We start from the raw sequence: 24135 nt of genomic DNA, 5'->3' as shown, positions 1-24135 counted from the left end.
TGAAAACACTGGTTTGAGAGGAGGGGAAGAAGCAGGTGGCTAAAAACACTTTTGCAACTTTTTGTGTTGCTAATACTTTAGATTACTTGCTCCTGCCTGAAAGTTTTTAGCTCTTCCTAACCAAGTGCTTTTTAATAATTTCATTGCCATCCCTTTAGTTTGCTCTTCTGTTCCAGGGGTCAAACCAGGAATATGTTTCTTCTTCTGGAGGTGTGGAGTCCCCGGCTTGACCTCTCTCTGCCTTCCCTTCCCCCCACTCCCTATTGGAATGGTGTGCAAATCCAGGGTGATGATGAATCTCTCACCATCAGTCCACACTTTGGGACTAAATAAACTAAAATTAATTCCTCTTTACTGTGGTATTCCTGTTTGTTGAACACTGCTTAGGCTTGGAGCCTCTTAAGAATCTCTTAAATAAGGAAGAGGGTGGTAGGAATTTTAAAAAAAGAAAAAAAAGAGGAATGCTAACTCCTTGCCTTTGGTGGTGCTACGCAGTGCTTCTGCAGGGGTGGCCCAGGGATGGAACAGGCCCGAGGGTCCCTGGTGCCCCTCATTGTCCCACCCTTGAACAGTGGCCGGAGTTCTTTTTCTGTATAACACTTTGGCTCAGGAGGATGGAGGGCATCTCTGTGGCCTTCTGGCTTACGCCATCTTGACTCCTCTCACTTAAGCTTATGAGAAAACATACAAAAGCTGTACGTGGTGTGCTTGAAGTTGAAAGGCAAGTCAGAGTGAACCTGGAATTAAAATTGTGGTCTTCAGCCGGCGCCGCGGCTCACTAGGCTAATCCTCCGCCTGCAGCGCCAGTACCCCAGGTTCTGGTCCCGGTCGGGGCACCAGATTCTGTCCTGGTTGCTCCTCTTCCAGTCCAGCTCTCTGCTGTGGCCCGGGAAGGCAGTGGAGGATGGCCCAAGTGCTTGGGCCCTGCACCCCATGGGAAACCAGGAGAAGTACCTGGCTCCTGGCTTCGGATCAGCATAGCACGCCGGCCGTAGTGGCCATTTGGGGGGTGAACCAATGGAAGAAAGACCTTTCTCTCTGTCTCTCTCTCTCACTAACTCTGCCTGTCAAAAAAAAAAAAAAAAAATCATAGTCTTCAAGTTTCTAATTATTGTGGAATCCCAGATGCGTCCTATTCTGGTTCTTGCATATGTGCTAAAATCATCTGAAGGGACACAGTTACTTTCTAAATATCTTTTTGCAAAGGGCTTTGAGGAGGGGTCTGCTTATAGTGTGTCTGAAACACAAGTGAATGCGGATTCAATGACTCTAGACTTCAGATACCTGCAGATCTTTGTCGGAGTCAGTTTTTATGCTCTGTACATAAACTTTGCTTTCCTTCAGGTGTTCCATTTTTACACTCTCATTTCCCTGTTGGGTGACAATGCTGTCTCTTTAGCTCCTTCCTCAAACTCCAAAATCATCTCTCCTTTTGGAGTTTACTTGAATGGTTGGTTCAGACCGTTAGAATCCCCTGCTCCTTGTGCACGGCCTCACTTCCCAGATGATTCTTTGCCAAGATTTACTCTCACTGCCTGTGCATAGGTCTTTCGCTCCATGCATGCCAGGGTAGGCTCCTCCATGTTGGTGTCTCCTCCATAGACAGTGTCTTAATCAGTTCTCAGGGTGGTACCCACGCTTCTATTGACATCAGTGGACACTGGGCTCAACCCAGGGTGGATATTGCTATTTCTATAGAGACTTTTCTCTCTTGCTCTCTGGCATGGCACGTGCAACTTTTCATTCTACCCTGTTTGGTTTATTTGAAAAGCAGAGTGACAGTGGGTGGAGGAGGTTGATTGATTGATCTTCTATCTACTAGTTCACTCCTCAGATGGCCATAGCAGCCAGGCTGAGTCAGGCTGAGGCCAGGAGCCAGGAACTTTATCCAAGTCTCCAACATGGATGGCAGGAACTCAAATAATTGAGCCATCATCAGCTGTTTCCCAGGCACATTAGCAGGGAGCTGGATTGGAAGCAGAGTAGCCAGGACTCAAACCACCTCTCCAATAATGGGGATGCAGGAGCCCCAAGCTGCCCCTTAACTCACTAGGCCATATGTTGGCCCCTCACTCCTTGCATTGATTTCCCACAGTGTTATTATCCATGCTGCGTGGCCTAACAAACCTCATAAATAAATCTGGGTATTTTGTTTGACTTTCTTATTCCAGACCCTCAGATTTCAGGCTCCTTGAAGAGACAGGTGATGTCTTCTACTTATTCTCTCTTCACAGTGGAGAGCACAGAATCACAGGCCTGGTAGCTGCCTGATACTGATGCCAGGGGATGAATTGATTACTCCTTTTCTGCTCAATCAGACAGAAGGGGACATGTCACTGGGAGTTGACAGGCACTCAGATAATCTCCCGTTCTTGAAAGGCTCGGTAGGCATGACTCCAAAACCTACTTGAAAAATAAATGGATTCGAGCTATTTTAATCTCAAAGAACACTTTATAAATTTCCTTCCTAATAAAACACATTGTGTTAGATCTTAAAGCACACATGGTTGTTTGATCCTCCCACTCTTCCCAATAGCGTCCTCTCGTCACCTTCACAGTGACAGCCGGCAAGGGCTGCTCCTTCCAGCTAAGCCAACTCGGGGGAGATAAGCTAAATTACTAGACATGAAGGAAGTAATGCCCCAAAAGGTAAAACATCCTCATTGCCTGGGCTGTCACCCGAGTTCCTGGCTTGGAGTGAGTTAGCCCATTTGGAAGTGTGTCTGCTCACAGATGATGTATGTCACATTCATCCTCTGCAAGGAAGATCCTGTTTGGGATGGTTTTAGTAGTGTAGGAGAGGGCACAGGCTTTGAGGAGTGGTCTGCTTGTGGGGTGACCGAGTCAAAAGTGAGTGCTGATGAAGTGATTCTACACTTGAGGCATTTACACCTCTTTTGTGTTTCCTTTTGTCTCCAGTGCCTAACACAATTCTCAGGACAGTGGCGGAGAAGCCACCAAGATCCTACTTAAAGGGCGCATTGTTTTTTTTTTTAATTTTATATTTTTTTATTTTTTTTGACAGGCAGAGTGGACAGTGAGAGACAGAAAGAAAGGTCTTCCTTTGCCGTTGGTTCACCCTCCAATAGCCACTGCGGCCGGCGTGCTGCGGCCAGCGCACCGCGCTGATCCGAAGGCAGGAGCCAGGTGCTTCTCCTGGTCTCCCATGTGGGTGCAGGGCCCAAGCACTTGGGCCATCCTCCACTGCACTCCCTGACCACAGCAGAGAGCTGGCCTGGAAGAGGGGCAACCGGGACAGAATCCGGCACCCCGACCGGGACTAGAACCCCATGTGCCGGCGCCGCAAGGCGGAGGATTAGCCTAATGAGCCGCGGCGCCGGCCCCGCATTGGTTTTAAACGCAACATCATTGATCTCAATTCTTTGGAAAATTTCCTCCTATCCTGAGAGCTATGAAAAACAGAACCTCAACACAAAACCAAGCCAGATCCTCAGTCCAGACCCCCTTTCCTTTCCTGTAGCTGATGATGCTAAGAAAAGAAGTGTTTTTTCCAAGGCAGTTGGTAGATTGCTTCACAGTTTGGTTCAGGGACAAGATTAGGGAACTAGAATCTTCACATGGGATTGGTTTGAACTGGGTTATGAAAGTAGGTCATCTTATCTTTAGAAACCTTGAATGAAAAGCCAGGAGGAGCAGGAGTGTGTGTGTGAGTGTGTGTGTGCACGATGCACCTGTGTGTGCTTTCACTTCAGTCTTGTTTCGTATGCAAGTCCTAGGAGATGTGCCTTCTTAGCAAGCTTTGGGTCCTCCTTCTTCATCAGGTTAGGGTGTCATCACCAGCAGTGCCTCCCACATATCTTCTGTCTCCCATCCCATTTCAAAAACTCTAAGTTGAATTTTTCAAGACTGCAGAGTGGTGAGCAAAGCATGAGGAACTGCTCCCTATAAAGCAGTGACAGCTCTGGCCTTGGCCAGCTATGTTAGCAGTGGGACAATCTGTTAGGATTCCATGGGACCTACTATTCCTTTATTTTCTGAAATGGAAGAGGTTTCAATTACATTACACTGGGTGCTGGGAGAGATAGCATCCTATAACGTCACAGATCTGGGAAAAGTGTCTGTGTTGGTTTTCCTGCTCCAGGCAAGTGATCCCAGTAGAAACAGATGTGAGCTGTAAGACAGTTATACATTTTCTAGTAACCACATTAAAAAAGTGAAAACAAAAAGGTAAAGCTATTTTTAAAGGATATTTTCCTGAGCCAGATATCTAAACGTATCATCAACATAGAACTTATTGGTGAGGTATTTTACCTTCTTGTTTCATTCTGAGTCTCTAAACTCTGGTGTGATTTTCACAGTGACAGCACATCTGGGTTATTGCTAACCACATTTCCAGTATTCTGTAGCCATAGGCACACACACACACACCATATATATATATATATATATATATTCACAGAGCAAATCCAAACCATCCAAGGAAGTTTGTGTCGGGAGAGGCAATCCACATTTTCATTTTTTTTTTCCTTTTTGGTCTTATAAGGACATTTGTATAGGATACATATTTATCATTCTTAATGTTTCAAAACATTTTTATAGCAGGTGTCCTTAGATTTAACATAGATTATTTACTTCTGGTATGAGTACACTCTCTCCATAAGTGCTATTCAATCTCTAACACTCCACTCACCTTTATCTTTTTGCCTATGGCCCTTACTAGAATTTCCAGAGAATTTGAGCAAGGAATCACACCTTTATCTGTAATTCTATATTTATATTTATCTGGGTGAATGTCTATTCTCAGGTAAATACATCTATTGGTATAAACCTATACAAGTATATGTACAGCTATTTAGACTTGTCTCGGCATTCCCAAGTACAGATGAAATGTCATCTTCATTTAGCAGAGGGAGAGATTTTTTTCATTTGACACAGGTGGACAGTCATTGAGTTATATGCTATTCAGGATGCTATTTCAAGGTGGATTTGTAAAGAAGCAGAAGAAAGGTGTTCCCAGGTGGGAACAGTGGAATGAACCAAACATGGCACCATAAATAGAAAATATAGGGTGTAGTTAAAGAATGATGAGAGCAAAATATATGGGGTTAAGTAAGAAAGATTAAGTATAAACTGGTTGGATCACTAACAGAAGACCCAATTGTTAGTAATTTTAGATTTTATCTTATAAATTCAGGGAATTCTCTAGGTATTCTAAACAAGGGAGAAGCACAATCATGGCTGTATGTGAGAGGAATTAAGTTTATACCAGTGTAAAATAAATCAAGAGGCTTTCAGAATTAAGAGTTCAGAGAAGAAACCAGGCCTCACAGATTAGACGTGCTGTCCAAAGTGTAGTAAGTAATTTGGTGGTTGATACAGACAATGAAAGAAAACCCAGAATAAAATAAGAGCAGAGAAGAGACCTGTATTCACTTGGATAAACTGAGCTACAGTAAATAAAAGATTCGAATGTGCAATGGCTCAGTGTAGAAGTTGCTTTTACCCAAATGAAATGGTACTTTTCCACATGATTTGGTGGGGTGTTGAGCCCTTTATAACATAGTCAGTCACCCGTACTGACATCTTACCTGCAAGTTTCCAAAATCAGCACAAAAAATATTCTTCCATCAGCCATGTTGAAGGAATTCATGTAAATATTTAATGCATCAAATCTGGAACTTTTGCTGGTGTTCCTTGGTTAGAACTTGGTCACATGACCACATCTGATTACAAGTGAGGCTTGGAAATAAGGTCCACTGTGTCTCAGAAGAAGAGAAAACAATATCTTGGCAAATGACCACAAAGATCAAGGAGAGAAACTTGGATAATGCCAACTCTATGGATGAGGGGAAAGAAGGCAAACCGGAGAGTCACAGCAGCAGTCATGATAAAACCATGATGAACACCTGTTAACATCTCATTATATTCCCAGAATTGAACCTTATGTACTTCATGTGTAAGCATCACTGTCATCCTCTGAGGGAGGTACAACTATTTTTATATTTTACTGATGAGTCTTGAGGATATGAGAGAGGCCCTAATTCATACAGCTAATATGTGGAAAGTAATGACTCTGGAGTTCTTGTTTATTAACTTGTGAGAAACATAGGAAGAAAGCAAAATAGTTCATTTGCTTACCTTACCCTCGTTGTAGTAACATCCATGTTAAACATCCTTGTGTAGAATTTAGCAGTCCCAAGATTCCCCTCACTTTTGACATCAGTTGCAAGTTCAAGAATCCGCAAGACTACTCTCAGGTTCAACAATTTACTAACAAGACTCGTAGAACTCACTGACAGTGGTTATACTCACATTTATGGTCTATCACAGTCCTCTCCCAGTGGAGTGGTGGGCAGCAAACTAATTTCCTCCAGCAACCATGTGTAACAATGCACATGACCTGTTGCTAGCCAGGGAAGTTTATCTGAGCCTTGGTGTCAAGAGTTTTAATTGAGGGTTAGTCATATACCAAAGTGGACTGCCTAATGGGGTTCACCTTAGCCTCTTGCCCCTCTGGAGGTCAAGCTGATATCCTATGACCCAAGGCCCCCAAGTAAAGAAACAGTCTTATCAGGTAGGACATTCCAGCTTCTGAGATTACTTTCTTGGAGCTGAGGGCAAAGGCTACATCTATCTATAGGTGAGTTTACTTATCTACCTGATTTTGTTAAGCATGAGGCAAGGCAGCTGTGCAAGACAAGGATGGGTTCTAGGGAAAATGCAGTCTAGAAAGGTTATACTCCATCTTCTTCTTGCATGCATCTCTTAAGGATGCTAATTTTAAAAGACTACCTAAATTTAAAAGACTACCATGTCTTTATAGGCACCCATGCTTCTCACAATTTAATCCTTTGGAGTAGGACATGTAGTAATGTTTCTTAATTCATTTGTTCAGTGGCTTTTAGTCTTTCATCTTTTTAGTTCTCAAAACTTATTAAGCATCTAAATTAACAGGTGCTAATTTAGGTAGGTGCTGGATGTTTGATGTTCTAGTGGATCTTAGATTCTATTATAAAATAATGAAATTAATGGAGATTGGATTAAGATGGTGGAGTAGGGAGGGAGATTGCTGCTTGAGTCTAGAAGATAGTTTAAAAAAAGTGGAAAGAATGCAGTCTCAGGGAAGAGTAAGGGAGAAAACAGCAGAGGAAACTACACAAATTGGAGGATCGCAGTGGATCTATGTGGAGGGCAAGGGCACACCCAACTTGTGACTCCAGCAGCCAAAAGCCTCCACACTGGCTTTGGAGAGTGAGGAGAGACCACACTGCAGCAGCCCAAGCCAGTGGTGATAAAGCTGCAGGAAGGGCGTAGAGGGAATCCGGCTTGGAGCCGCATGGGGACTAGCGTACCTGCCAAACTAGAGGAGATAAAACAAAAGAGGGGGGCATGTTTTCTCTCTCTCTCTCTCTGGTCATCCTGCAAAGACGTCCTGTAACAAGCTGACAGAGAGCAGGTGCCATTTTAGACATATGTAACAGCTGTGCCAGGTGGTGGGAGAACAGACAGGGGCTGTGTACTTGTGACTGTGGGAGGCGTGTGTGCCAGCACTGTGAAAGCACTGAGGCTTCATGGGAGGACTCAGGGTGTGGCTGGGACATTGGGCAGTCACTGTGGGAGGCACCACATGGTCAAGGCTTCCCGGTTACCTGGTGAGGGACGTTGCTGGGGAGTCTGAGCTTACACTCAGGACTGCAGAGAACCTTCGTGTGGTCCTTGTGGCAGAGCAGATGAATAATGTACTCACTGGGGCTAGCGCCAGGGACTGGTCTCCTTCAACGAGAGGAGTTCAGCTCAGTGTATGCCAACAGACAAGAAGAAACCTCCCCCTCTGATATATATATGAAAGGAGATTTACCAGGACAAACCTGGGTGTGTCACCTCAGACACGCCAGCTACCCTGGAGCACTGAACAGAGCTCCCTGGCCACACACACCACAGGCCTCTAGTAATTCCCTGAAAGCAGACACTCCACTAATCCACTCAGACATAATCCAAAGATAAAAGCCACCACAGCAACAACAACAACAACAACAACAACAACAACAACAAAAAAAAAGAAGCCAATGAGTATCTCCACAAATTTTGAATAACAAATATAACAATTCAAGAAACAAGAATAAGGAAACATGACACTCCCCAAACAACACAACACTTTAATACTAGATTGTGAAGATGATGAGATTGAAGAAATGCCAGAAATAGAATTCAAAACATTGACTGTAGGATTACTTAGAAGTAATCAGAAGGAAATACACAAACTAATGAAATCCATACATGACATGAAAGAAAATTTCTCTCATGAAATTGAGTTCTTAAAGAGAAATCAAAATGAAATATTGGAAATGAAGAATTTAATAGAACAAATAAAAAATATAGTGGAAAGCCTTAACAACAGAATCAGTGAAGCAGAAGAGAGAATATTTGACTTAGAAGATAAAGCACAGGAAATTATACACCCAGATACAAGAAGAAGAAATCAGAAAACTGAAAAAACAGTGTTGGGATTCTACACGGTACTATCAAACAACCCAGTATATGGGTTCTAGGCATTCCTGAAGGCGTGGAGAGAAAGGATTAGAAGACCTTTTGGCTGGCACCCCGGCTCACTAGGCTAATCCTCTGCTTGCGGCGCCAGCACCCCAGGTTCTAGTCCCGGTTGGGGTGCCAGGTTCTGTCCCGGTTGCTCCTCTTCCAGTCCAGCTCTCTGCTGTGGCCCGGGAAGGCAGTGGAGGATGGCCCAAGTGCTTGGGCCCCTGCACCTGCATGGGAGACCAGGAGAAGCACCTGGCACCTGGCTTCGGATCGGCGCAGCGCAGCAGCCGTAGTAGCCATTTGGGGGATGAACCAACGGAAATGAGAGACATTATTTGCAAACAATGCAACTGATAAAGGATTAAAACCAGAATATATAAAGAGATCAAGAAACTCCACAACAACAAAACAAACAACCCAGTTAAGAAATGGGAAAAGGACTTAAATAGACATTTTCCAAAAGAGGAAATCCAAATGGCTAACAGACACATGAAAAAATGTTCAGGGTCACAAGCCATCAGGGATATGCAAATCAAAACCACAATGATGTTTCACCTCACCTCAGTCCTTGGACCCCTGCACCCATGTGGGAGACTGGAAGAAGTTCCTGACTCCTGGCTTCAGATCAGCTCAGCTCTGGTCATTGCAGTCATTTGTGTAGTGAACCAGGGGATGAAAGACCTCTCTCTCTCTGTCTCTGTCTCTCTCTCCCTCTCTCTGTAAATCTGCCTTTCAAATAAATAAAATAAATCTTAATAATAAGATGAGCTGATAAATGGGTATGAGAAAGAGAGTGACTCTTCTCTGTGTCAAGAATGACTCCAAAGTTTTTAGTCTATACATTAGGGATGGAAATACTATTTATTGGAACTTAAGGGAGAAGATTAGAATAAGACCAGATTTAAGGAGGAAATCCAGAGGTCAGTTCTGAGATGCTCATTATATATTCTAAGCAGGGACTTAACTGCTGTGCCAAATACCCACCCTCTCCTACTCTTGGTAACCATTTGTCTCCACCAGGCATTTGAGATGTTTCCAGTTTTTTATTGTGACCTGGTTTATAATAAATAATTCTCAAAGGAATAGGATTTAGCCTAGTGGTTAAGATTGTGGTTTAGATGTTGTGTCCTACACTAGAGCACCTCGGTTTGATTCCCAGCAGGTAATTGGATCCTAACGCCCACATAGGAGACTTGGATTAAGTTTATGGCTCCCAGCTTCAGCCCACACCCAGCCTTAGCCACTGAAAGTATTTGGGAATGACTCAGAGGTTGGGAACACTTTTTGACTGGCTCTACCTCTCTGCTTCTGTGTCTCTACAATAAATACATAAGTAAATTTAAAAAAAAAGAAGCAAACCTTTTAATGTGTATAGTTTCTTCTTCTATTAGAACTATTCCTTAGGCTGCATTCTACTTTAAGTGCATGAACATTTTATTTTACTCTATTGCTTCTTTAAATTTTTGTGCAAGTTTGTTTACTTTTTTATTATCCTTAAGATTTATATTGTTAACCTTAACCTACTCATTATGTACCAGGATACTTCAAACTTTCATGGAAAAACAGGGGCCAGCATTGTGGCATACTGGGTAAAGCCACTGCCTGTTTATGTCCTGGCTGCTCCACTTCAGATGCAGCTCCCTGCTAATGGCCTGGGAAAAGAAGAGGAAGATGGTCCAAGTACTTGGGCCCTTGCCACCCATGTGGAGACCCAGGTGAAGCTCCTGGCTCCTGGCTTTGGCCTGGTGCAGCCTTGGCCATCGTGGCTGGCTGGGGAGTGAACCAGGGCTGGAAGCTCTTTCTCTCTCTGTCTCTCCCTGTCTTTCTGTAACTCTGACTTTCAAATAAATAAATAAATCTTTAAAATTTTTGCATGGAAAAGCAGAATTAAAAGATAAGTTTAATTTTGTGCTTGTTGCTTGCAAACTCCTGACTCCCTGAGTCTTGCCTGCTCCTGCCTGACTTCCTTCCTGGCCTGCCTAGGTTGGTGTTTATCCATCTCTCCTGGCTTTTACCCACTGAAATTCTTTACACTTCACTTTCTAAAACAGTTGACAGTGTTTTCACTGTGGTGGGGTTTCCCTAGTATTTGCTGCTGTTATTGTATGTTTAACTTCCTTTTCTTCTGGTAGATTTTACTCCATGGACAATACCCTCATGGCTGGTACCAGTGGTAAGGAAAATTTGTTGAATGAATTAAAGAATAATAATGTGAAAAAGAGAATTTATTTAATTGGCTATAAGTTGAAATTGGATAATGATTTTCCAGTAGCAGAATATTTTAGACTCTGAGGATAGATTTCTTCAGGGAACCTTGGAAATATGTGTCTTGCCTTATTTTTAAATATTGTCTTCATCCAACACTATTTAAAAACTTATGGTGCAAACCTACCATTACTTTTCTCTTTCCTCTGTTGTTGTTCCACAAGCTTATGAGGTGTTGAATGCAAATTGCTACCAGGAACAAATAAATGCCAGTGGAGAAGGAAGCCTTTGGCATAGAAGGAAGGGTGATGATCCTTGTCAGCGTTGCTTTCCTGTTAGGAGCAGTCTTCAGGCATTTGAGACATGTGCGGCGCGTCCTCACCTCAGCATCTCCTTGGGCTCTGCTTGAGCCCTTAACACCCTGTGCCCTGGTCCCTGCAGCTCTCCTCTTCACATCTCCCTTGGGCTGTCCTGGGACTTGGCCTCACTTTCCTTAGAGAGTAACTGTGCACTTGGATCCCATGTCATAGTATACTCTGATCACTCTTTCTTGGAAATTGTGTCTGTAGACCCTGGCAGGAAAATGTGTTCTCTTTGAATCTGAAGACATATATTTACTTTAAACAATGGATAGCACTTGTTGTTTTCCCCAGCAAATGCCCTTTGGTGTGTATTTCTGCTTCGCTGGGCTAAACTGTGAGATTCAGAAGGCTAGTGTGTGGATGTCTCTGGACTGGGTTGTAATACACGTGGCTTATGTGGAAGATGGGTTCCTGAATTGCTTGGCTGTTCTACAGAACTCCTTATTAAAGTCAGCCCCTTTATTTGTCTGGTCAGGTTGTTATAATGAAATACTATGGACTGGGCAGCTTAAACAGTAGACATTTACCTCTCACTGCTTTGGAGGCTGGGAGGGTGAGAGTGCCAGCAAATTCGGTTCCTGATAAGAGCTCTGTTCCTGGCTTCTAGACAACTGCTTTCTTGCTTTGAGCTCACGTGATTTTTCTTGGTGGGTGCAGATGGATTGAGATCACTCTATGTCTCTCTTGCCAGGGGGCTAATCCTATCACGAGGGCTCTGCTGCCATGACCTGATCACCTCCCAAAGGCACAAGCTCCTCACAGCATTACAAGGGGGTCACATTTCAATATATGAATTCTGCAGAGGACACAGTTCAGTCTATAGAATCTCCTTTGTAAAAACGCCCACCCATGCATTGCTTCTCATAAATAAGAGAAAAAGATTTTGTTGTAAGACCTGTGGACATAGTCTTTATCCTTTATAGTTAACTTGGTACAAAGCTTTCCCTAATAGCTGAGCCCATTTTAAGCAAATGAGCAAATGAGCCCATTTTAAGCAAATGAGCAAAATGCATAAATCTTCTACACATCCATCCTTTCCAAGGTAGTGTATTAGAAGAATGGATATTGAATTCTGTTGATGACCCTGATCAAAGATGAGTGCTTACCCGCTCTTCCCAATGAAACACCACATACTTCTGGGCAGTGGGATTGTCGCTCGTTGTGTCACACATCAGGGCGGCTCTGTTTGCGATCACAGGCATGTGAGTAGTTTCAGAAGCAGTAAAATTATTCATTTTGAGAAATTTGAATGAAGGCCTTACTGAAGTAGACAAATTTGTTTTGTGTTGAGTACCAGGCCCAGGGACTTACTAAGTTTTCAAGAAGTCTCTGGCCTTCAAAGAATAATTTACTCATTACTATTGGAAACGTGTTTTGAAACAGTCTTGATTTAAAGTACCCTAACATTGGCCGGCGCCGTGGCTCACTAGGCTAATCCTCCACCTTGCGGTGCCTGCACACCGGGTTCTAGTCCCGGTCGGGGCACCGGATTCTGTCCCGGTTGCCCCTCTTCCAGGTCAGCTCTCTGCTGTGGCCAGGGAGTGCAGTGGAGGATGGCCCAAGTGCTTGGGCCCTGCACCCGCCTGGGAGACCAGGAGAAGCACCTGGCTCCTACCTTCGGATCAGCGTGATGTGCCGGCCGCAGCAGCCATTGGAGGGTGAACCAACGGCAAAAAGGAAGACCTTTCTCTCTGTCTCTCTCACTGTCCACTCTGCCTGTCAAAAAAAAAAAAAAAAAGTACCCTAACATATCATCCTCCTTTTTAATTTTTTAAAACAATGTATTTATTTGAAAGGTAGGGTGACAGAGAGAAACAGAGATCTTCTCTCTGCTGGTGCTCTCCCCAAATGGCTGCAGTGCCAGGGCTGGTCCAGGTGGAAGCTAAGATCTCAGAATTCCATCCAGGTCTCCTGCTTGGGTGCAGGGACACAAACACTGGGGCCATCCTCTGCTGCTTTCCCAGGTGCAGTAGCAGGGCACTGGGTCAGAAGTGGACCACCTGGGATTCGAACTGTGCCTCTGCTATGGGATGCCGGCATCACAGGCAGCAACTTAACCTGCTGAGCCACACCATGGGCCCCCATCCTCCTTTTTAGTTAACTCTCTGAGTAAAGACAAATTTAAATAGAATTTGAGCCTCAGTTGTCTAGAATTTGCGGTGTTCGGCCTGGATAAATAAGATTTTACACTGAACCATTTAGAGGTGTTTTTTCTCTTTGCTGATATATTCTCAAAGATGATGACATCCATAGACGAAGCTGCTATAAACCTAATGTCTACTTTAGTTATTCTCCATCAGCCTTTCCAAATACCTTTTTGTGTTTCTGTAATTTTGGTAGAATCAACTCAAACCATACTCTGGGGGGGTCAAGAAGTGTTTACACTTCTTAGGTTCACAAACTTTCTCTCATTCCAAGTAGAAAATTGAAAGCTTCTCCTTGTATCCCTGGAAAGAAAACTGAAGCCAGGTGGGTCTTTTCCTTGCAGGAGAATGCCGTGAATGGAGAGCACCTGTGGCTGGAGACCAACGTCTCAGGAGACCTCTGCTACCTGGGGGAGGAGAACTGCCAAGTCCGATTTGCAGTGAGTGTGTCCTCTAGCTCTGGGCCTCTGGGTCTGAAGGCAGAGGGGGCCACTATGCTTGCATTTCCACAGTGAGGTTCGAAAGAGCCTGTCCATGTGAGATGGAAAACTTCACAAATGTTTTTAAAGTTTACAGAGGGAGCTTATCGTAGAGTTTTCAGGTTGTCAGTTTGAATGGTTTTGGGATTTGCTTGTGCAGGCCACACCTTGAATACTGATGCCCTGTGTGTGTGTGTGGAAAGAGAGAGAGAGAGAGAGAGAGAGAGAGAGAGAGAGAATATGTAGGAGGGAGCTTCTGCTTATGAAGACAGCCTGTGCATGAAGGAAGGGGGTGGGGCAATCTGTTTGTAGGGCATGGCTGTGGGAATGGGTGATACTGGGGATGCAGGTGGGTTATAGGGTGAAGACGCCTGTGCTGGCAGTGGGCATGGATGTCTTCTGGGAAGGATATAAATTAGCAATAGTTGGGTAGTTTGGAAACCTTTTGCTTTGTACGCTTTGCTTTGTGTCCCTGTTTGCAGAATCTGTTTATGTTCAATGAAGAAGGCATCGTTGCCAGGCAGTAAGTAAAGTTGAGAAAGTGAAGTTTTTGTGTAGTTTGAAGCTATTGGTCCAAAAGAGAGCAATGGGAAGCTTAGAATAGTAAAGAAGAAAGAAAAGATATATGCCTACATATTGGGGAAATGATGTCATCATTTACAGAATACATAAAAAATTTTGTTATATGAAAGATAGATTCAGGACAAAATGAAGGTCTTTGAAATTGTAAATAAATATATTTATATTAATAGAAAATAAGGAAGAAACTGAGTTTCTGTCAAGGCCTACAGGAAAATATATCTAGCCCCCAAGACTTTGAACAGGCTGCCTGAAATCAGAGTCCTGTAATCACAAGCCTTTACATTGCTTCAGCTGCTTTGACCTCTAGTTTGTGGACTTTGTTTGGCAAACCTTTGAGAATCTTGGGAAGAGCAGAGTTTTTCTGAGTGAAGTCAGGAATATTCAGCATCAGGGAGTTGCCCAGATGAGCGAGCTCTGGATTTGAAGTCAAGAAACCTGGGTTTGAACTCAAGGTTGGCACTCATGGTGTGACATTCAGAACTCAGATTCTTGGGTCTTGGCCTTCTTCTAGGTAGAAAAATAAAGTAGGATTAAATGATTTTAATTTTTGCATCTAACCCAGATCTGTAATTAATCGTTTGAATTTCTCCTAATCTTGTTTTAAATTGAATTGATTCAAATAACAGCATTTCAACTTTATGCATATGTATTTTTAATTAAAGCATAATTGCATGGAATTTGATTAAATTAACTAAATCCATGAGAAGCTCAGCTGTTTGGACTAAAATGCTATAAATAATGAATTAACATTCGGGTCTTAGTTAATTGCATAAACACTGGTCTTGGGATATCAGATAATTTAAAATGGAAAACATGAAAGCCACTCTTACTGAGACGTACACTTTTGAGCAATTGCTGCTGATCCTGCAAACAACGGATGGGCGATGATTTGTTAGAGTTTTGCCTTATCTTCAAATTGCTCTCTTTGATCCTTTTCTGGTCCTTTTTTGAGTTAACTATATCTTTATCTCTGTAAACGAATATATGAATAGACACATACATCCTCCTCAAACCTGTCTTGGTAAATACCACGCTATCCCCTAACCTGCTGTTACGTGGTCATTCTTATCTAAAGGTCAGGAAAAAGAGAATAAAGGAAATTTTAGGTTTCAGTGGGAGGAAACAGAGCCGTGAGGTTTCTCAGTGTCTCTCTGAACCTTCCTCATAATTTCATCCCAGGGTCTTGGTCCTATTAACACATCCGAGCAAGCATCTGCAAGGGAGAGTTCTCGCCACAAAACGTGGTGACTGAGGAAGCAGTAAATCCCTGGTGAAGTTGAAGACCTGGCTGTGTTTCCTTCCTCTGAGTCCCCTCGGGCTCTGTTTCTTCACCTGTAAAGTTGGGGGAAGGTTGTGTTGAGGATCTGGTGAGATGATGCATGGACAGGACCAACTTGGCCCAGTGACAAACATACTGAATTGAAACAAAACAAAGCCATATCACAAGGAAAAAGGACAATTTGCAAAAACTACCCATTCCCAGTATGTATGTGAAAAATATAAACAAAGGCACTCAAATTAAATGGCCATGAGGAGTGGATATCATGTGCCTATAAAATTAGTGAAGAGTTATGAAATAGCAGTACTTACTGCTGATTGGTTTAGGTGAAAATGGGCAGTCCTGTTATCAGCTGGCAGGCGTGTTAGTTGATACACTTCACAAAATTGCCAGTGTGTAGTAATGCATTAAAAAGGTTCCGGTTCTCTCTCCCCAGCTCATATCATGAAGACGGTGCCATCTTTGGGCATTGCACTTTGGCAGAGACATTGGTAAGCAACAGAGTGCCCAAGTTAGTTCTGGGTACAGAACCTTATTGAAAAAAACAGTTAAATAGCATGGGTTATTGAATGTTAAGTAGGGATGGTAGGGAGATGTCTTCCACAATTTGAAGGGCTGCTATGAAGGAAAGAGAAGTAACTTGCTATTGACAGGTGTTAGGAAGGTGGAACTGAGTCACAGAGAATCCCCTGACTCTCTGCTGTGGCCTGGGAAAGCAGTGGAGGATGGCCCAAGTACTTGGGTCTCTGCACCCACATGGGAGACCAGGAGGAAGCACCTGGCTCCTGGCTTCGGATTGGCGTAGCTCCGGCTGTTGCAGTCATTTGGGGAGTGAACCAGCAGAGGGAGGACCTTTCTCTGTCTCTCCCTCTCACTGTCTTAACTCTCCTCTCAAATAAATATGATAAAATCTTTTTTTAAAAAAAGAGCACCACGGATAATTCTAGTGCAGGTGGCCCACAGACCTCACTTTAAAAATGCTGCATGATAAGAAAAGATTTTATTTTTTAAAGTGATTTATTTTCTTTATTTGTAAGATGGAGTGACAGAGAGGGAGGGAGAGACAGAGAAAGAAAGAGATTTTCCATCCACTGGTTCACTCCTCAAATGGCCACAATGACTATAGCTAGGTCAGGCTGAAGACAGGAGCCTGGAACTCCATCCAGGTCTCCCACATGGGTTCAGGGGCCTAAATATTTCAGTCAGCTTCCTCTGCTTTCCCAGGTGCATTAGTAGGGAACTGGATTGGAAGCAGAGCAGCCAGGACTTGAGCCATGCTCTGATAAGGGATGCTGGCTTTGCAGATAATGGCTCGACCTGCCGCACCGCATCCTGGCTCCAAGAAAGGACTTTAACAACTAGAACACAAGAGCTCCAGGCACAAAGAGATGAGTGCAAAGGCAGAGTTCATGGATAACTTCAATGACCGCCTCTCAGAGGTGCTGAGAGGCAGGATTCAAAGCTGGTCCAGACAAGAGGTCAGAAGAGGAAATCTCTGTGTGAGTTGCCCGTTTAAATGTTTCGTTTTCAGCTTTCTTAGACTTGAACAACAGGTGTGTAGGAAGAAAACAAACACATGCATTTATAATTGGGGATTTTTCCCCATTGCCATTAATGAACCACCTTTGAAGAAAAGCTTATTTGTTGGTTGGGTCTGGGACCAAATGACCGTAACCAGGAAGTACCTGCAGGCTTCCAAGCAAAGTATAAGCAATGTGCTAAAGGAAGGGTGCATCAGCCACCCAAGGTGTGCCTTTCACTGCTTACCCTATTTTAGCAAAGAAAATGCCATGAATAGAAGTTTAAAAGAAGGCAGAAATCAGTGTGGGCTGAAGTAGACAGAGGTGGCTTCATGGAAATGGGGCTGAGCTCAGTCTTGAAAGATGGGTAAGATTTATAGAATTGGGGCTGCCAAAGAAGAACATTTCAGGCAGGGAGAGGAAGAGGAGCAAACTCAGAGGCAGGAGCAAGCTCTTAGAAGGGAAGTGGCAGTTGTGAGACAGGCATGACCACACCAAAAGCCGTGTGTCAGAGAAGAGTGGAAACAGGGGTGGATGGGCTGGGGCCTGTGCCTGCGTTTTCTGAACTGAAGCTCAGAGTGCGTGTTAGAAATGTGAGTGCACTGAGGAAGCATGACCATGTAACAGGTCGTCTAAATCAAGCCGATTTTGTGAGTGAGAGTGGTTGCTGTTGGTAACAAGATGGCACAGCCGGTAAGTCACTGCTTAGGGAACCCACATCCTGTGTTAGAGTTACTCTGCTTCTGATCTATCTTTTGGTAATGAACACCTTGGGAAGCACTGGGTAATGGCTTAAGTACTTGGGCTCCTGCCACCGGTATGGAATACCCAGATTGAATTCCAGGTCCCTGACTTTCTGTCTGGTCTAGTTTTGGCTGTTGTAGGCATTGGGGGAGCAAACCAACAGATAGAAGACCATTGAGTGTCTCTGTCTTCCTTTCTTCCTTTGCCTTTCAAATAAAAATGAAAATAAATAAATTAATTAAATAACAATTCCAAAAAAATGTGCTATTACAACTTTAGGGGTAAACCGGAGCTGTATCAGGGGTACTGAGATAGTCATTCTAATTTACGGAGAACTTGGAGCTTATATTTGAAATAGAAACTAAGGCCTCCTGCTGTCTGTCATATGGTTCATGTCTGGGGGCTGATATTGGAAGGTCCTGAAAGCAAGCAGCGACTTTAAGGGACCTTAGTACAATTGCAGGAGACCTCAATCCAAAGTCTCTGGGGCTCAATCACATGATCTTTAAAATCTTTCTTCTATGTTTCTCTCTGACAACAGTTAATACTCTGGAATATCTATGGGCAGACACTTGATGAGATTAAATTCACTCCCACATTAGCAGCCGTTTCTAAATTAGTCACTGTTTCTTTTTCTGGTCTAGAGAGGAGAAAGGGATGCAGGAGTAATGAAATTAGAGCAGAAGGGTCACTTTCCACAGCCTGATCGTAGAAGGAAAACCTGAAATAAAAGTCCAACCAGGAACGCTCGCATGTGGTGACATGTATTTTGATGTCCACATCTTCGTTCATTTATCCTGACAATGTTTATGGGCTGAGCATGCAGCACCAGGAAGCTTCAGCCAGGGTTGGGAGTGATGGCTGACCAGTAAGTGGCAATCTCAACGTTTAGTGCCTACGCAGTTATGGAACTGTTCTCAAGGATGGTGATAGGGTATGCGAAGATGTTCAGCCAAATATTTATACCCAGAGGGAATTACCCCTCTAGTAACCTATAGAGTCCAAAGAAATACACACCTGTTTTTATACTTGAAAGAAACTTGTCTACATTCATATTTAGATTTCGACAATAGCCCTGGTCACATGGACCTGGATAGATCCCGATGGACAGCAGGAAGAGAATAGCCGCTGTGTTGGACTGGCCTGGGTTTGAAATCTGCTATTTAATTTCTGTATGAGTTAACTTTGCACAGATCATTGTACCTTTTGCCTCAGTTTCCTGGTTTAAAGTATCACTTTTAAGATAGACCTCAGGGGCCAATATTGCGGTGTAGCGGGTTATGCTGCTGCCTGCGGCACGCAGCGTCCCTGCTGCTCCACTTCCAAGCCTGCTCTCTACTAATGCACCTGGGAAAGCAGCAGGAGATGGCCCAGGTGCTTGGGCCCCTGCACCCATGTGGGAGACCCAGAAGAAGCTCCTGGCTCCTGGCTTCAGCCTGGCTCAGCTCCAGCTGTTGCAGCCATTTGGAGAGTAAACCAATGGATTGAAGACCTCCCTCTGTACTTCCCCCCCTCTCTGTAGCTCTACCTTTCAAATAAATGTCTTTTTTTTTTAAAAGATAGACCTCAGTGGGCTTATTTCTGAGTGAGCTTTATAGTCACTTATTGCAATTTTTAATTTTTTAAAAAGATATTTATTTATTTATTTGGCAGTCATAGTGGCAGAGAGAGGGAGGCAGAAACAGGAGAGAGCTCTTCCATCTGCTGGTTCACTTCCCAAGTCAGGCCAAAGTCAGGAGCCAGGAGCTCCATCCAGTTCTCCAATGTCAGTGGCATGAGCCACATACTTGGGAAATCATCCATTGTGTTCCCAGGCACACAGTGGGTAGTTGGATCAGAAACAGAGCAGATGGGACTCCAACTGGCACTCTGTTATGGGATGCTAGCGTTGCAAGTGGTGGCTTAACCCACTTGCCACAACACCAGCCTCTTAATTTTACTTATTTTTGTTTTTTCCTTCAATTTGCTTGATTGTATTTCATGTTTTTTGTGGGGAGCAGCCCGGACTGGACTGAGTTACTGGAATTAAGACTTATTCTATGCATCTGCTCTCCCACAATATGGCACTGGGAGAGAAGTAAACAGCTTCCGCACAGCTGCCTCCAGTTCAACCAATAAACTGTAGGACTTGCTCCTGATTGGAGGAGAGCAGCGTACTCGGCGTGTGGGCAGCCGAGTTAGGATTGGCGGAGGAGGACTATAAAGGAGGAGAGAGACGGCATGCACCGGGAACATCTAAGGGGAACACCTGTGCAGCCCCGAGAAAGCCGGCCGGCGGTGTGCCGCTCCCCTGCGGAAGTGGGGAATGTGGCCGGGGGAACTGCGCTTCCACGGAGGTGGAAGGGATAGTAGCCAACCCGGGAAGAACCAGCAGCAAACCCGGGGAGGGCCGAGCAGACGAAAGAACAGCGCAGGGTCCTGTGTCGTTCCTCCACGAAGAGGGGGAGCGACATAATGGTGCCGTGACTCGGATAGGAAACCTAGGATGGATAGCAAACTTAGGAGGGAAGAAACGGGAAGAACTGGGAAAATATCGGAGAGAGAGACTAGCAAACAGCCTAGGGAAAAGCCGGACGAAAAAGGTGCCGGAAGAAGCTATTGAAAGCCTAGGCATAGATTCAGATACGGACTACAGGGGGAAGCTGGGAGAAATCTCTAAGGTCGAAGGCGAAAGTGAAAGCTAGAACAAACAGACTCGGATGTGGACTGTGGGGAGAGGCCAGGAGAAATGAGGGAGGAGTATTGTTGGAGGAAAGCTTGGGGAAACATACCGGGTAGAGAAAAATGTTAGGGAAATTGAAGCCGCGGGGGGCAGGCCGAGGCTGAAACGAAAGCCACTTTGGGATTCTCAAGTTAGCCCGGGAATAGGGGGCGAAAAGTTGAAACCAGAAGCGGAAACGTAAGCCGGATTGGGATCCGTCTGATTAGCCCGGGGAGCAGAGGACGGGAGGCCAAATCGTGGGGCGGAGACGTGAGCTGGGTTGAATTCGCCAGGCTAGCCCGGGGAACTTGGATTGAATGCTAGTGGCGGAGACGCAAGCTACGCTGTGTGACTCGCGGAAGCCGCTGCGTGCAGAGAGAGCACAGGGCGTGAATAGATAGGGAACGCGGGGCTGGCGCGAGGCCGTGGTTCAGACGCAAAGGGGCGTGGAGACCGTGGAGTGTGCGCGCGAAGCTGAGCCGCGCAGAGCCGGGAGCCCGCTGGCGGGGCGAGGCGCCGGGAAGCAGCCTCGGGGCGGGCGCCGCTGGGAAGCCGCGGGGATAAGAGAAACAGAAGTTTAGAAGTAAAATGAGAGAAATAGGAATGCTGGAAGATAGAAGTAAAATGGGAGAAATAGGAATGCCCGGAGATAGAGAAATAGAGAAATAGAAAGGCCTCCCCTCAACATGGCAATAAGAAAGCTTGGATTCGGTCTGCCTTATTAAGTGAGGCGATGAGCACCTGCGGGCGGCTAGCAGCTTATGCGCCGCAGGTCACCGAAGACAGGCACGAATTAACATCAGTAAGGCCTCCCCACAATACAACAATTAGGAGGCTTGGATTCGGTCTGCCTGATTAAGGCGGTAAGCACCAGCAAGCAGCTCGACCAGAGTATGAGCTGCAGGTCACTGAAGATAGGCACGAACCAACACTAATAAGTCTCCCCCACAATATGGCAATGAGAAGGCTTGGATTCGGTTTGCCTGATTGTTAGGGCTTGTAAGCCCCTGCAGGCAGAGCAGAGCATGCGCTGCGGGGCACCGAACACAGGCACGCATCAGCGCCTAAAAACCTCCTCACAACATGGCGAAGAGAGGACCCGGATTTGGTTTGCCTGATTGATAGGACTTGTAAGAACCTGTGGCAACTCTAGCAAGCAGAGCAGAGTGTGTGCCGCGGGACACCGAAGACAGGCGCGTATCAACGCCAAAAAATAAAAAGAAAGGGGGATCTGTGGGGAGCAGCCCGGACTGGACTGAGTTACTGGAATTAAGACTTATTCTATGCATCTGCTCTCCCACAATATGGCACTGGGAGAGAAGTAAACAGCTTCCGCACAGCTGCCTCCAGTTCAACCAATAAACTGTAGGACTTGCTCCTGATTGGAGGAGAGCAGCGTACTCGGCGTGTGGGCAGCCGAGTTAGGATTGGCGGAGGAGGACTATAAAGGAGGAGAGAGACGGCATGCACCGGGAACATCTAAGGGGAACACCTGTGCAGCCCCGAGAAAGCCGGCCGGCGGTGTGCCGCTCCCCTGCGGAAGTGGGGAATGTGGCCAGGGGGAACTGCCCTTCCACGGAGGTGGAAGGGATAGTAGCCAACCCGGGAAGAACCAGCAGCAAACCCGGGGAGGGCCGAGCAGACGAAAGAACAGCGCAGGGTCCTGTGTCGTTCCTCCACGAAGAGGGGGAGCGACAGTTTTTTAAACAGATTTATTTATTTATTTAACAGGCAGAATAACAAAGAAAGGGAGAGAGAGATCTAGAGAGAGAGAGAGCGGGAGAGAGAGAGAGAGATATCTTCAAACTGCTGGTTCACTCCCCAAATTGCCGGGGTTAGGTCAGGACCTAAGCCAGGAGCCCAGAACTCCATCTTGTCTCCCACATGGGTGCAGGGTCGCAAACACCTGGGCCATCTTCCTCTGCTTTCCAAGATGCATTAGCAGGGAGCTGGATTAGAAGTGGAGCAACTCTGACTCAAGCAGGCACTTATATGGGATACCAGGCCACAGGTGGTAGCTTAACCTGCTGTGTCACAATGCTAGCTCTGATCCTGTTTTTAAAGTGTTGGTTCCCAGCCTGGATCTTTGACATCAGGGTCTCTAGTGAGTGGGACAGGGTATGAATTGATTGGAGCAAAATCATTCTGCAGATGATTGTGTGCACTGTCAGGGTAGACAGCCATTGATCAGTTTCATAAGGAGTGTCTGGACCAAATGAGAAGGCCTCATCCTCACACCTGGAAAATAGCAGCTGTTAGGAGGAAAATTGTGTACTTCACAAACATGCGCTGAAGTCCTCTGCACGGGCCCTCAGAATGTGACCTTATTTGGAAGTAGGGTTGTTGCAGATGTAATTAGTTAGATGAGGTCATCCTGGAGTAGAGTGAACCCTAATCCAATATGACAAGTGCCCTTATAAGAAGAGGGGAGGACACAGAACTGCATACACAAAGGTGGCCATGGGATACTGGGAGCAGAGACTGGAGTGATGCCCCTACAAGCCGAGAAACACCAGTGATTCCTGGCTATCATTAGAAGCTCGGGGAAAGGCGTGGAATAGATTCTCCTTCAGAGGCCCCAGAAGGGTGTTCAACCCTTGATTTTGGACTTTTGGTCTCTACCACTGTGAGACAATACTTTTCTGTGGTTTTAAGCAACTCAGCTGTGGTACTTCATTAGGGCAGCACTACAAACCTAATATAGTAGCCATTCTGTTAGGCAAGATACCTTATCTGGCCATGCAGAGACCTACTCCATTGCGAAACTCACAGCTGCCCACACACACGCACCGAGGTGCGTCTAAATCAGTCTCCAGGATTTAGGTTGAGAGGAGAGTGGTTGCAGACAGGCAAATAGGTGTCAGAGCCGAGAGCTGCAGAGAAGAGAGTAGCTAGATGCTTCAGTGCGTGAGAGAGCGCGTAGGTTGGGTAAGAGGAAAAAAGGAACTGTCAGACATCAGAATGCTGTTTCCAAATTTATCTCCTCTATTTTAAAATGTGCTTATGTCATTTTCTTATTGTGGGTAGGCTAATAGGTACTGTTTTACTTTTGCTATTGTTTTGTTCATGTTTTCGCATTTATCTTTGCATTATGGGTAATGTTTGGGAAAAATGACCAACCCCACCCATAACACCTGACCTTGATTCTAAGGTGTCTTCCTCTGCCGCCTGAAGTTTGACTGAGGAGGGAAATTAAGTGCACAGGTGATATGAAGGTCGACAGAGTGGGGATTGAGAGCTGCACAGGGTAGAGGCAAAAAGACCTGGGTAAAAAGTCCAAGCTGAGCCCTGCTTCTCTGAGCCTCAGGCTTCTCTGTAAACCATGATGATCAGATCTAACTCTTAAAATTATTAGAAGGATCAAATTTACTACAATCTGTATATTCTGCCCTGTTTCTTTATGTTTTTACTTATAGTTCATTATCATTAAGTTGAACAAGGTAGTTAGTAGTTTAGACTTTGTAACAAGGTCTTTTTTTTTTTTTTTTTTTTTTTTTTTGGTGTGATTCTATCTAACCCCAGCACTAAGACTTGTCTACCTTCACCTGCCATTTTGCTGCTGTCTACCGTATCCTCATTCGCACTAGGTCACGGTGGTAGTGGTGGTGGGGCAACAGAGTGTG

The 24135-nt window shown here is 45.0% G+C and overlaps 1 protein-coding gene across 12 annotated transcripts in view; it reads left to right on the top strand.

Moving 5' to 3' along the window:
* DGKI (diacylglycerol kinase iota) overlaps positions 1 to 24135 on the top strand; it is a 507839-nt gene that overhangs the window by 180227 nt on the left and 303477 nt on the right. For all 12 annotated transcript variants that reach the window (XR_007920530.3, XM_051849035.3, XM_051849034.3 and 9 more), the window contains exon 3: positions 13552 to 13647. Coding sequence is in view for 11 of the 12 variants with exons in the window: in XM_051849035.3 (XP_051704995.3) it covers positions 13552 to 13647 (96 nt within the window). In the remaining variant the exon portion in view is untranslated. The remainder of the gene's footprint in view (positions 1 to 13551; positions 13648 to 24135) is intronic.

This window comes from Oryctolagus cuniculus, chromosome 3 (genome assembly GCF_051225735.1).
Source record: "Oryctolagus cuniculus isolate XC-2025 breed Fujian yellow rabbit chromosome 3, ASM5122573v1, whole genome shotgun sequence".
Lineage (NCBI taxonomy): Eukaryota > Metazoa > Chordata > Mammalia > Lagomorpha > Leporidae > Oryctolagus > Oryctolagus cuniculus.
The sequence above is the reverse complement of the archived record's forward strand: the minus strand, read 5'-3'. Positions and strand labels throughout refer to the sequence as shown.